At 42.7% G+C, this 12,330-nt stretch overlaps 1 protein-coding gene across 8 annotated transcripts in view; it reads right to left on the bottom strand.

Annotated features, from left to right (window-relative positions):
- OSBPL1A (oxysterol binding protein like 1A) overlaps positions 1–12,330 on the bottom strand; it is a 319,072-nt gene that overhangs the window by 237,333 nt on the left and 69,409 nt on the right. For all 8 annotated transcript variants that reach the window (XM_033933855.1, XM_033933854.1, XM_033933860.1 and 5 more), the window contains one exon: positions 5,343–5,465. In XM_033933855.1, the coding sequence (XP_033789746.1) occupies positions 5,343–5,465 (123 nt within the window). The remainder of the gene's footprint in view (positions 1–5,342; positions 5,466–12,330) is intronic.

Raw genomic sequence — 12,330 nt, 5'->3', positions numbered from 1 at the left:
TTCACTCTGAAAATGGTAAGGTTAATAGATTGCTTTAAGAATTGGTCCTATGACCAGCTGTTTTAAATTTCTGCTGGGGGTCTTAGAAGAAAAATTATGTCTCTTGCAGAGAACAGCAAGTTCTTCTACACTAGTATCTCTCAAGTTGGTCCTGGAATAACCCCCTTGCCATCAGGTTTTTAGGATATCCACAATGAATAGGCATGAATTTGGGTTGCCTACATTGTATGCAAATCTTTTCCATGCATATTCATTGTGAATATCCTGAACACCTGACTGGCAAGGGGGTACTCCAGGACCAACTTGAGAAACACTGTTCTACACAGTCTTTCTCCCCTGTGAAAAAAGGCAGAATTAACTGTGACCTAAGAAAAGAGTTGGCAAATGCTTGCAAGTTAACGCTCAAAAAATACAGAATCAAGCATTTGGGGTGTAGAGATCAAAGGGAGTGATAAAAGATAGATGAGATACTGTTATGCACTAACTACAAAAAAGACCTGGGATGATAGTATCTTATGATTTCAAATAGTTACACAGGATCATAAAGCAGTGGCTAGAGCCAGACAGTTAAAAGGGTGGCTAGGAGAGGTATAAATAGAAGATAATGCCTCTCTATAAGTCTTATGAGGCCTCACCTAGAATACTGCCATTATCTTCAAATGGATATTAAAAAAATCAAATAGAGGCAATTTACAAAAAAGCTTCCAAAATGGCACAAGGTGTACACCAAAAATCTTAAGGAAAAGAACCCAAGAAAAACAGATTCTTTGGGTTCTTAACACAAGTGGACAAATACCTGACTTCAAAATACCTTTTGGGAAGCATGAACTCCCCTTAAAATCACAGATCAGGAATCTTGGGATACTGCTAGACTCATCACTCAGTCTGATCCCGCAAATTCAAACAGCCTTTAAATATTGTCTCTTATCTACAGAAGCTATGAAATTTCTCTCCATATATTGAAAAGACAAGTCTGACCACAGTCCTATGATAATATCACGACTGACTACAGTCCTCGATAATATCCCGACTATCATGCCCTGTACTTTAGTCTAACCGAAAAGAGTCTGCATCAGCTCCAACTAATTCAGAATGCTGAAAGAAGTGTGACCACCTTACACACTTCCTGCATAAACCACATTGGCTACCAGCACCTTACAGGGCTAAATTTAAAACTCTGTTTGATTTTCAAGGTTCTCAGACAAAATGAGCCACATTTTTGAAGGAGCATCACTACCTGTACCCTCATCTAAAGAAATTGAATGATGCGATACCTAGCAGCAAGCATTCTCAGGAGTAGCCCCACACCCTGAAATTTACTCCCAGAGGGGCTATCTTGAGACTACCTCTACTTCAGGAAGCAGGTGAAAGCCTAGTTCTTCTCCCAAGCTTTTAATACATAGGTGTGGGGCTACTCCTGAGAATGCTTGCTGCTAGGTATCGCATCATTCAATTTCTTTAGATGAGGGTACAGGTAGTGATGCTCCTTGAGAGGACTTCAAAAATGTGGCCCGTTTTGGTTGAGGACCTTGAAAATCAAATACAAGAGTTTTAAATTTAGCCCTGTAAAGTGCTGGTAGCCAGTGTGGTTTATGCAGGAAGTGTGTAGGGTGGTCACACTTCTTTCAGCATTCTGAATTAGTTGGAGCTGATGCAGACTCACACTGCCTGGACTAGCTTGCTACACATACTAACTTGCATCAGTTCCTTATACAGTGGTGCCTCGCATAACGGACGCCTCGCACAGCGAACGCTGCGCACAACGAACTTTATGTCTTGATTCGTACAACGAACTTCGTTTCACACAACGAAGTCGCCCGAGCTGCATCCTTCCGCGCAGGCACTGCGCTTAACTGCCCTCTCTCCGCCTGGCTCCCTCTTGCCCCCCCCCCCCCGACTCCCCGACACGATCGGGGCAAGAGGGAGCCCAAGCCCTCTTGCCCCCCCGACTCCCCGACACGATCGGGGCAAGAGGGAGCCCAAGCCCTCTTGCCCCCCCGACTCCCCGACACGATCGGGGCAAGAGGGAGCTCAAGCCCTCTTGCCCCCCCGACTCCCCGACACGATCGGGGCAAGAGGGAGCTCAAGCCCTCTTGCCCCCCCGACTCCCCGACACGATCGGGGCAAGAGGGAGCCCAAGCCCTCTTGCCCCCCCGACTCCCCGACACGATCGGGGCAAGAGGGAGCTCAAGCCCTCTTGCCCCCCCGACTCCCCGACACGATCGGGCCAGGAGGGAGCCCAAGTCCTCCTGGCCACGGCGACCCCCTAACCCCACCCTGCACTACATTACGGGCAGGAGGGATCCCAGGCCCTCCTGCCCTCGACGCAAACCCCCCCCCCCCCAACGACCGCCCCCCCCCCCAAGAACCTCCGACCGCCCCCCAGCCGACCCGCGACCCCCCTGGCCGACCCCCACGACACCCCCAACCCCCTTCCCCGTACCTTTCTGTAGTTGGCCGGACAGACGGGAGCCAAACCCGCCTGTCCGGCAGGCAGCCAACGACGGAATGAGGCCGGATTGGCCCATCCGTCCCAAAGCTCCGCCTACTGGTGGGGCCTAAGGCGCCTGGGCCAATCAGAATAGGCCCGGGAGCCTTAGGTCCCTCCTGGGGGCGGGGCCTGAGGCACATGGGCCCAACCCGACCATGTGCCTCAGGCCCTGCCCCCAGGAGGGACCTAAGGCTCCCGGGCCTATTCTGATTGGCCCAGGCGCCTTAGGCCCCACCAGTAGGCGGAGCTTTGGGACGGATGGGCCAATCCGGCCTCATTCCGTCGTTGGCTGCCTGCCGGACAGGCGGGTTTGGCTCCCGTCTGTCCGGCCAACTACAGAAAGGTACGGGGAAGGGGGTTGGGGGTGTCGTGGGGGTCGGCCAGGGGGGTCGCGGGTCGGCTGGGGGGGCGGTCGGAGGCTCTTGGGGGGGGCGGTCGTTGGGGGGAGGGGGGTTTGCGTCGAGGGCAGGAGGGCCTGGGATCCCTCCTGCCCGTAATGTAGTGCAGGGTGGGGTTAGGGGGTCGCCGTGGCCAGGAGGACTTGGGCTCCCTCCTGGCCCGATATTGTCGGGGAGTTGGGGAATCGGCGGGGCAAGAGGGCTTGGGCTCCCTCTTGCCCCGATCGTGTCGGGGAGTCGGGGGGGCAAGAGGGCTTGGGCTCCCTCTTGCCCCGATCGTGTCGGGGAGTCGGGGGGCAAGAGGGCTTGGGCTCCCTCTTGCCCCGATCGTGTCGGGGAGTCGGGGGGGCAAGAGGGCTTGAGCTCCCTCTTGCCCCGATCGTGTCGGGGGTGCCAAGGACCACACGGAGTCACCCACCGTACCACCCGATTCGGGTAAGCGCAGGTATCGGTGGGTGGCTTATTTGCGGGGGGGGTGCCTTATTTTACATTTTTTTCTAAAAAGGGGGGGCTGTCTTATTTGATGGCCCTGCCTTATCATCGGGGAAACACGGTAGAAAAAAAAAAAAATGAACAGTTAAGTCCCAGTTTTTGCCGCTGAGACTCTGCCCTCTCACTGTAAAATTAGACTCTACTTAGTCTGTCTTTAAATTTAAAAAATGTGTGTTGTTTTAAAAAACAATTATGTTTTTAGATGTATCTAAATAAAAATAATAACCAAAAATTTATCTTTTTTTATGTCATCTTAGCATATTTTATGCTGCAGAACGAATTATTTTTTTTTACATGTATTCCTATGGGAAAACGCGTTTCACATAACGAACGTTTCACATAACAAACTTGCTCCTGGAACCAATTAAGTTCGTTGTGTGAGGCACCACTGTATCTTGTTTAACTGTATAATCAACTTGCCTTTAGTTTAGCCACCTTCTTTGTTTATCCCAGCGGATTCTGTGCCACCTATCTTGCCCTCATCTAATATCTGCACTTGGTCCCTCGGCTAAATGAAAAGCTGTATTATAGAAAAGCAGTAGCGACACATTTATGTTGTTTAAATGTTCTAATGTGTACTAAATAGGTATTTCATAACTATTATGCTGACACTCCTGAGGTCTCTGATCTCTGTATTTCCTCTGAATATCTACTTATTGTATTTCACTGAATGTCCAGCACTCTTGATTGTAAACCGCCTAGAAGTCGCAAGATTGTGGCGGTATAGAAGAATAGTTATTATTATTATTGTATTTTATCTCTGCTATTTGAATTTCAGTTCTGTTTAGTATATTTTTGAAACTATTTCACAATAGTCCTGTTAAGTTTCAAGTCACCGATTTTTAGTTTACCTCATTCATTGTAATTATGTTTATACTTGTCTTTTTACTACTGTTATGCTGTTAACAAAATTGTAAGTTTTTTATGTTAAACTGTACTTGCTGTACACCACCTTGAGTGAATCTCTTTATAAAGACAGTTAATAAATCCCAATACATAAATATGTCTACCCCAGAGATAAAGATAAGAAAAGAATAAATGGTCTAGAACAGGGGTCTCAAAGTCCCTCTTTGAGGGCCACAATCCAGTCGGGTTTTCAGGATTTCCCCAATGAGTATGCATGAGATCTATGTGCATGCACTGCTTTCAATGCATATTCATTGGAGAAATCCTGAAAACCCAACTGGATTGCGGACTTTGAGATCCCTGGTCTAGAACAAGGAAGTTATATGAGGTTTCAAGAGGGTAGACTTAGGAACAATTGCTGGCTTTTAAAAAAGCTTCAGTAGAGCTTTGGTAGAAGTTTCTACTATGGGCCAGCGAGGTAAATGCTTCAACGCTCATAGAATTCCTCTGAGCATCAGAGCTCTACTACAGTTTCGTAAAGGAGCCTAAAATGAGAAAACATTTCTTCACAAAAAGCTTGGTAGGTGCATGAACTGACTTTATAGGGATGTTGTAAAGACAAAAAGAAACAGAATTCAAGATGTCATAGGACAGGCATAAAGGTTGCCCGATTATAAAGTCTGACGAAAGAGAAAGAATGTCCAATGACATTTAAGTAGAAATGGACCTAAGAAGACTAGGTGGATCACAAGCTTATCTTCTGCAAACATATTCAATGTTTCTATGTATTTCCTCTGTGTTTCCCTCCCTCCAGCTTCATATGACCACTACTTGACCTTTGAGCATCCAATTTTATAGGAGATGATTACATAACATAAGAAATGCCACTGCTGGGTCAGACCAATGGTCCATCGTGCCCAGCAGTCTGCTCCCATGGTGGCCCTTAGGTAAAGGACCAGAGCCCTAACTGAGTCTAGTCTTACCTGCGTACGTTCTGGTCTAGCAGGAACTTGTCTAACTTCATCTTCTAATAACCACATCTATATTTTCTGACATGGAACATCAGATATAACCGATAAACTAAGGAACAGGGAAATTTTGCCATACCAATTTACCTCCAAAGATTCTTGCAACTCTCCAATCACCACCATGTCATCCTCTTCTTCATCACTCAGTTGATCTTGAGTGCAGTAATGTGTGCTATATGCAGAGTGTTCTTCTATTGCTGCCAGCCAGTCCTTGAGAGATACAAAAAATATCTAACAATTAAATTACATTATGCTTTTTCACCAATATGCCCTACAAACTTTACAGAGCATATTACAATAAATTATCCTGTAAAGTATCCTGATTGTATAGAATACAGACAACTCAGTTAAAAGTGTCCTTAAAAAGCCAGCTTTTCAAAAGACTTTTGAACTTATTAAGCAATTTTTTTCCCCTTATATAGATTGGAAGCAAGTTCTAGATTTGAGGGGCCGTGACAGAAAAGATTGTGTCCTCCTTCAATAAATGAATCTTAATGAAGGGACTACGAGGAAAGATTTTTCCTCAGATCTTAAAGATTTTGTAGGAATATAAGGGATTAGAAGCCTTTCTAGGAATGCAGGAGCTTGGCACAGAGACATTCTTCCTTACCATCTATTGCAGGATGGCTTGATAAGGTTTCAATGAGTTACAAGATGGAAAAATTAACATCTGAACTGAAAAATAAGGCAAAATTTGATAAGGACTAGAATTCCTTTCTACTTTAGACAATGAATATGTAGCTCTTGTTTTGGATTTGATTTGTGCCTATTCTCCTTTTAAATATTATCTCATTTTTTATTTTATTTCCTTTTAATGTTATGTATGGTTCTTGACTCAGTTGCACCTGTTAAAAACTGAATTTTAAAAAAAACCAACCACCCCCCCCAAAAAAAAAACAAAAAAACCATAGCGTAGCTGGTTTTAAGAAAGGTTTGGACAAGTTCCTGGAGGAAAAGTCCATAGTCTGTTATTAAGAAAGACATGGGGGAAAGTCACTGCTTGCCCTGGATCAGTAGCATGGAATATTGCTACTCCTTGGGTTTTGGCCAGGTACTAGTAATCTGGATTGGCCACCATGAGAACAGGGCTACTGGGCTTGATGGACCATTGGTCTGACCCAGTAAGGCTATTTTTATGTTCTTATGTTAACAATAAAATAAGGTTAAGAGCCACTGGGCTTGCAACAGAATAATCCTAAGTTTGTAAAGAATGGGATGCTAATTTTTAAGTTTTGTCAGAAAATTGTTTCACTTAATTGAAATTAACATACACAGATTGAGATGCAGATGAACACTAAGGGCTCCTTTTACAAAGCTGCGGTAGTGTTTCCCATGTGACAAATGCAATGAAACCCATTCAATTTCTATGGGCTTAGTCACATTTGCCGCACCAGGAAATAAAATCAAAGCAGTTTACAAATTATAACTTTTCCCAAATCTTCCAAGTCCTTGAATTTTGAAGTTATCCTTTTCTAGAATATTGGTGTGGTAGACATGCAAATCCACTTTTAAAGGTAATAAATAGAAAAAAAAAAAAGAGAGAGAGAAAAATTATAGCTTTTTTTTATTGGACTTAACATTTTAAAAGCTCTCTCCCCCAGTGCTTTTAGAGAATTTCAGAGAATTCTGTAAATTTACAGGTTTTAGACTGAATCATTCTAAATCAGAGGTATTGGCCTTGCAGACACAAATCTTGAAAAGGAAGATGTTGGAATGTCAGTTAAAATGAACTCCTTTACTTACCATGGTACACAGCTCTCGCCTGTATCATCTAAATGTTTCCAAAACTGCTGAATTCAATGAAGAATATAGCTTACAAAACTAGTCTGGACTCCTTTTGTCCTTAATGGGTACAATAAATCTATTCTATATGATTATCTTCCCCAAATGGCTACATCTATTGCAGACACGCCTGCTGTACTTAAAACAAAAAACCTCAACAATAGAAGCCTTAATAGAGAAGTGGTCTGCTTCTTTTAGGAAGGGAAGAAAGCCAATATTAAGTTTACGTATTTAAAAGGAAGCTGGAACTGTGTGTGGGGGTTGGGGTGGAGGGGGGGGAAGAGACCTGGGCTTGCCTGTTGTCAAAACATATGGCTTATTTGATTAGACCCTTGAGTGATTGTTTATTAAATAAGGAGGATTATATTCCAGTGACATGTTTATAAACCACAAAACGTCACCTGACAATGGAAAAGGCACTGTTTCACCCTTGGCATCTGTTTTATCTACATGCAAAAATTCTGACCCTCCTTAAATATCCGAGAGCTAGCAATAAAGTTCATCCTATTAAGACTTTCTGGAAGGATATAGCTAAGCTTTGGACTTTTGGTTCTGGGTGTACTAGAACAGTGTTCTTCAACCACCGGTCTATGGACCAGTGCCAGTCCACAGAAATTTCCTGCCGGTCCACAGGGCCAGCACGTGCATCAGGCCCAAAACAGTGTTTCTTCAACCGACGGTCTACGGTGCAATCAATGCGGCGTTATCTTCGAGCCAGCTCCCTCTTCCTAACTGATTCAGTGCACAAAGCCACGGGCAGTGGCTCCTGTGGGCATCCTGCGCCTGAACCGGAAGCCTTCTCTCTGACGTTGCAACGTCAGAGGGAAGGCTTCCAGATGAAGCACGGGATGTGCAAGGTGCAATTAGTACTATTGTGGGGGCGGGTTCTGGGGTGGAGATTGGGTAGAGATGGGCGGGGTCTGGCCCACGACTTAGCCCAGTGTTCTTCAACCGCCAGTCCATGGACTGATGACGGTCCACAGAATAATTCTTTTATTTCTGCCGGTCCATAGGTGTAAAAAGGTTGAAAAACACTGTACTAGAATACAGTATTTCAAATACAAGGAAATGCAGATTTTCCATATGGTTTACTTATCCCAAAAGTGATAACTTGGAGAGAACAAGGTATTAATTTATAGAACATTATTAATGAGGGAGACAAATATTATAGGTATTTGGGGAAATATTAGACTCGGCAAATAGATTCGTTATCAGCAGGTCTCACATTACATACACAAGTGTTTCCCAACCCTGTCCTGGAGGACTACCAGCTAGTCGGGTTTTAGGGATAACCCTAATGAATATGCATGAGAGAGATTTGCATATAATGGAGGTGAAAGGCAAGCAAATCTCCTCCGTGCATATTAATTAGGGCTATCCTGAAAACCTGAATGGCTGGTGGTCCTCCAGGACAGGGTTGGGAACCACTGACATATACCACCTGGATAACAGACAGATAAAAACTGTGGCAATCTAAATCGAGAAAAGTTTTTTGTCTTGCCCTTGGACAAACCTATTTCTAATGTATATGAAATTACTGGGAATTTCAACCTGATAAAGAGTTGATCAATTTACAAGGTGGACTGAAGGACTTACACCAGACTATTGTCCCATGAGATTTACTGAGGCTGATCTAGGATATACCTTGCTGGGTGAACAGTGTTGAACTAAAAACACCAATTTAGTTCGCTATACGTAGCTCCTAGCAAGGTTATATAAAATGAATGAGGTAGAATCTCCTCTTTGCTTGAAATGTCATGGAGATCCTAATGCCGTCTTTCATGCATTCTGGGGTTTGCATCAATATCAAGAATGTCTTGTGGGCCATAATTAGATATTTAGAACATATTATTCAATAGCCATTATATTCAACTCTGAAAGAATTCTTTTGAGTCAAGTCCTCTTTGGGAGTTCAGGGAAAAGTAAATAGAATACAGATAATAAAATCCTGTATATTGGATTTAAAAAATGTATCTTGCAATATTGGACCCAGGGGAGCCACCATCCCACTGGCATTAGTGTAACAGATTGCAAGAACTCTTATTGATAGAAATTAATAATGTGTGTTTTGCTTTAAACAACTACACCTTTATTCAGGCTGAGGCTCTTAAATTTAGTCTCTTGCGATAAGGACAAATCCTGTATCGGATGGATGACTTTCCTATGCATACCTCAAGATTCCTTCTGGATGATTCCAGGCCTATGTATTAACATGTGCATTGAGGGGGAAGAGATGGGGGTTTTAAGTAGGAAGGGGCAAGAAGAGGGGAAGCTTCTTTAGCATGTATCCATGACATCTTGTTTGTCTGTCTTGCCTGTTTAGATTGTAAGCTCTTTCGAGCAGGGACTGTTTTCTTACTCTTTGTGACTCTGTACAGCGCTGCGTGCATCTGGTAGCGCTAGAGAAATAATTAATAGTAGAAATGAGTTAAATTTTCCTTTAAGTTTCACTGCTGAGAAATAAGAGGAAAGAAAAATAAGAATCCCTATAAAAGGAAGGTTTAAGATTCGCGAGGGTGAATTGAGAATTATTTCCTTTATCTTTTCTTATAATTTGTTTGTGAAATTGTATTATGTCTCCCCATTTATGTGGGCTTAAAAAGGAATTATGTATTGATTATGTATTTTTTTATGAGATCCTTTTTTTCTTTATATTATTGGATATTGTAATTATTCAAATTTATAAAAAAAAAAAAAAAAAAAGAAATAAGTAATAGTAATAGTAATAGCAGCATCATGGAGGCTATCAGAGGTCAGGTTCCTCATTTAGTCATTTTGATATAACAATGTTGAAAAGAGGGGAGGGGAATAATTTGATTTATAATAAAACTTTAATAATAATAATTTTATTCTTATATACCGCCATACCAAAAAAGTTCTAGGCGGTTCACAACAAGCTGAGCTAGTACATACAATGCAGATAAAATACAACAGATTGGAATGATAGAAACTAAAGACAAGTGTATTATGTTATCAAATAAAATTATTAAGAAACATAAAAAATGAAGACAGACAAAAACCATATGGTCTTTCTAGTCTGCCTAACCATGCCATCTACCATCATCTCCTCTCCCTTAGAGATCCAATGTACTTGTCCCAAGCTTTCTTGAATTCAGTTATGGTGCCAAAGCCAAAACTCCGCTGGTCTCTACTTATAAAAACTGGACAACTTCCTAAAATGGACTTGAAGAAATCCACTGCTTATTCTGGGGATAAGCAGCATAAAATTTGTTTTACTCTTTTGGGATCTTGCCAGGTACTTGTGACCTTAATTGGCCATCATTAGAAAATAAAGATACTGTTCTTAATAGACTTTTGATCTGTCTGGGGGTACAAGTCTCTCAAATTTACTGAGAATGCTCGCAGTTGTACTTCTGCTGTGCCAAAGAGCTTCTTTCTGGCGTTCATAAGACGTAATTTAAACAGGCAATTTACCCAGGTGCACTTGGAAGTTCTTTTTAATCAAACTCCCAACATGATGGTAAATATTTGTGTGTCTTTCTGCCACATTTTGTTAGTTTCCAACTGTATTTTTTTGAATTTGAGGATTTTCCTTCTCTCCATGTAATTTGAATAATTTCTTGGTACAAACAACGTTCCCGCTCCTACTTCGTTAACATGAATGGCTCCTCATCCCTCCCGTGGAAACCGATTTGTGGAGTTCCTCAGGGTTCACCTCTATCCCCAATTCTTTTCAATGTTTATATGTCCTCCCTGAAACTCCTCCAACTGTCCCCCTTGGAAACACTTTACACTTACGCCGATGACATCCTTGTCCTCCTCGAGACCGACTCTAACCTCATCAATCTCTCTGAAAACATCTCTTCATGTAGATCGAACCTCCAATCCTGGGCCCTCACCGTACAAATGAAACTAAACGAGACCAAAACAAAACTACTTTGGCTCGGCCCAAAATTAGATCAGCTACCCACCCTCATCCCACTATCCTCTGGCACCACATTGCAGCTTGAGCACTCAAGTAAAGTTCTGGGCATCATCATTGATTCTACACTGTCCTTCAACGATCACCTTAACTCCTTAGTAAAAAAATGCTTTTTCAATTTTCACAAGTTAAGGAAAGTGAGATCCTGCTTCCATCAACACTTTGCTGTCCTCGTACAATCCATCATTCTTTCCAGACTGGATTACTGTAACTCCATCTACTTAAGCCTAACAAAGAAAAGCCTTCATTAGACTCCAGTGGATTCAGAACACCACGGCTAAACTAATCTTCGCAAAAAGCAAATTTGACCACGTCTCCCCGCTTCTGTCTAAGCTTCACTGGTTCCCAATAATCCTTAGGGTTCACTACAAATGCGCCTGCCTAACCTTCAAGTCTCTACACGGCATCCTGCCTCCCCTTTTTCCACTATCTTGGAACTCCTCTAATCCCAACACCACCAGATCCACTCAAAAATTCAAACTATCCTTCCCCTCTTTAAAAGGCATATCCCATGCAGAAAAATTAGGGACTTCCCTCTTCTTCAGGATCCCTCCAACTCTTCTGAAAATATTTGAAAACTTGGCTTTTCTCTAAAATGTAATGACCCCTCCCTCTTTGATATACTAAGTCCCTCTAAACTTCTCTTTACTAAGTCCTTCTACTTTTCATTGTAGTTCCTTTCTATATCAATTCTTGTAAACCGTGCCGAGCTCTACTTCTGTGGAGATGATGCGGTATACAAACTTAAGGTTTAGTTTAATTTAGTTTAATCAATGCCATTCTGGTGTTTTTCTCTTTTACTACTATATTTGGTTTTCTGGCATCCAGCCTTTTATCACTTGGGAAGGAGATGTCCCAGTTAATCACAACATCTTTGTTTTCCACAGTTCTCTTAGGCTTGTTGGTGGCGAAAATGGCGAACAGAATGCTAGAAATGATAAAGAAAGGATCACGAAAAGATCGGAGGTTATCATGCCGCTGTACTGGGCCATAGTGCGCCCTCACCTGGAGTACTGCTTCCAGCACTGGTCGCCATACATGAAGAAGGACATGGTACTACTCGAAAGGGTCCAGAGAAGAGCGACTAAGATGGTTAAGGGGTTGGAGGAGTTGCCGTACAGTGAAAGATTAGAGAAACTGGGCCTTTTCTCCCTCGAACAGAGGAGATTGAGAGGGGACATGATCAAAACATTCAAGGTACTGAAGGGAATAGACTTAGTAGATAGGACAGGGTTGTTCACCCTCTCCAAGGAAGGGAGAACGAGAGGGCACTCTCTAAAATTGAAAGGGGATAGATTCTATACGCACGTAAGGAAGTTCTTCTTCACCCAGAGTAGTAGAAAACTGGAA

Source organism: Geotrypetes seraphini, chromosome 2, assembly GCF_902459505.1.
Source record: "Geotrypetes seraphini chromosome 2, aGeoSer1.1, whole genome shotgun sequence".
NCBI classification, from domain to species: domain Eukaryota; kingdom Metazoa; phylum Chordata; class Amphibia; order Gymnophiona; family Dermophiidae; genus Geotrypetes; species Geotrypetes seraphini.
Note: the sequence above shows the minus strand (reverse complement) of the source record. Positions and strands in the feature narration are given on the sequence as shown.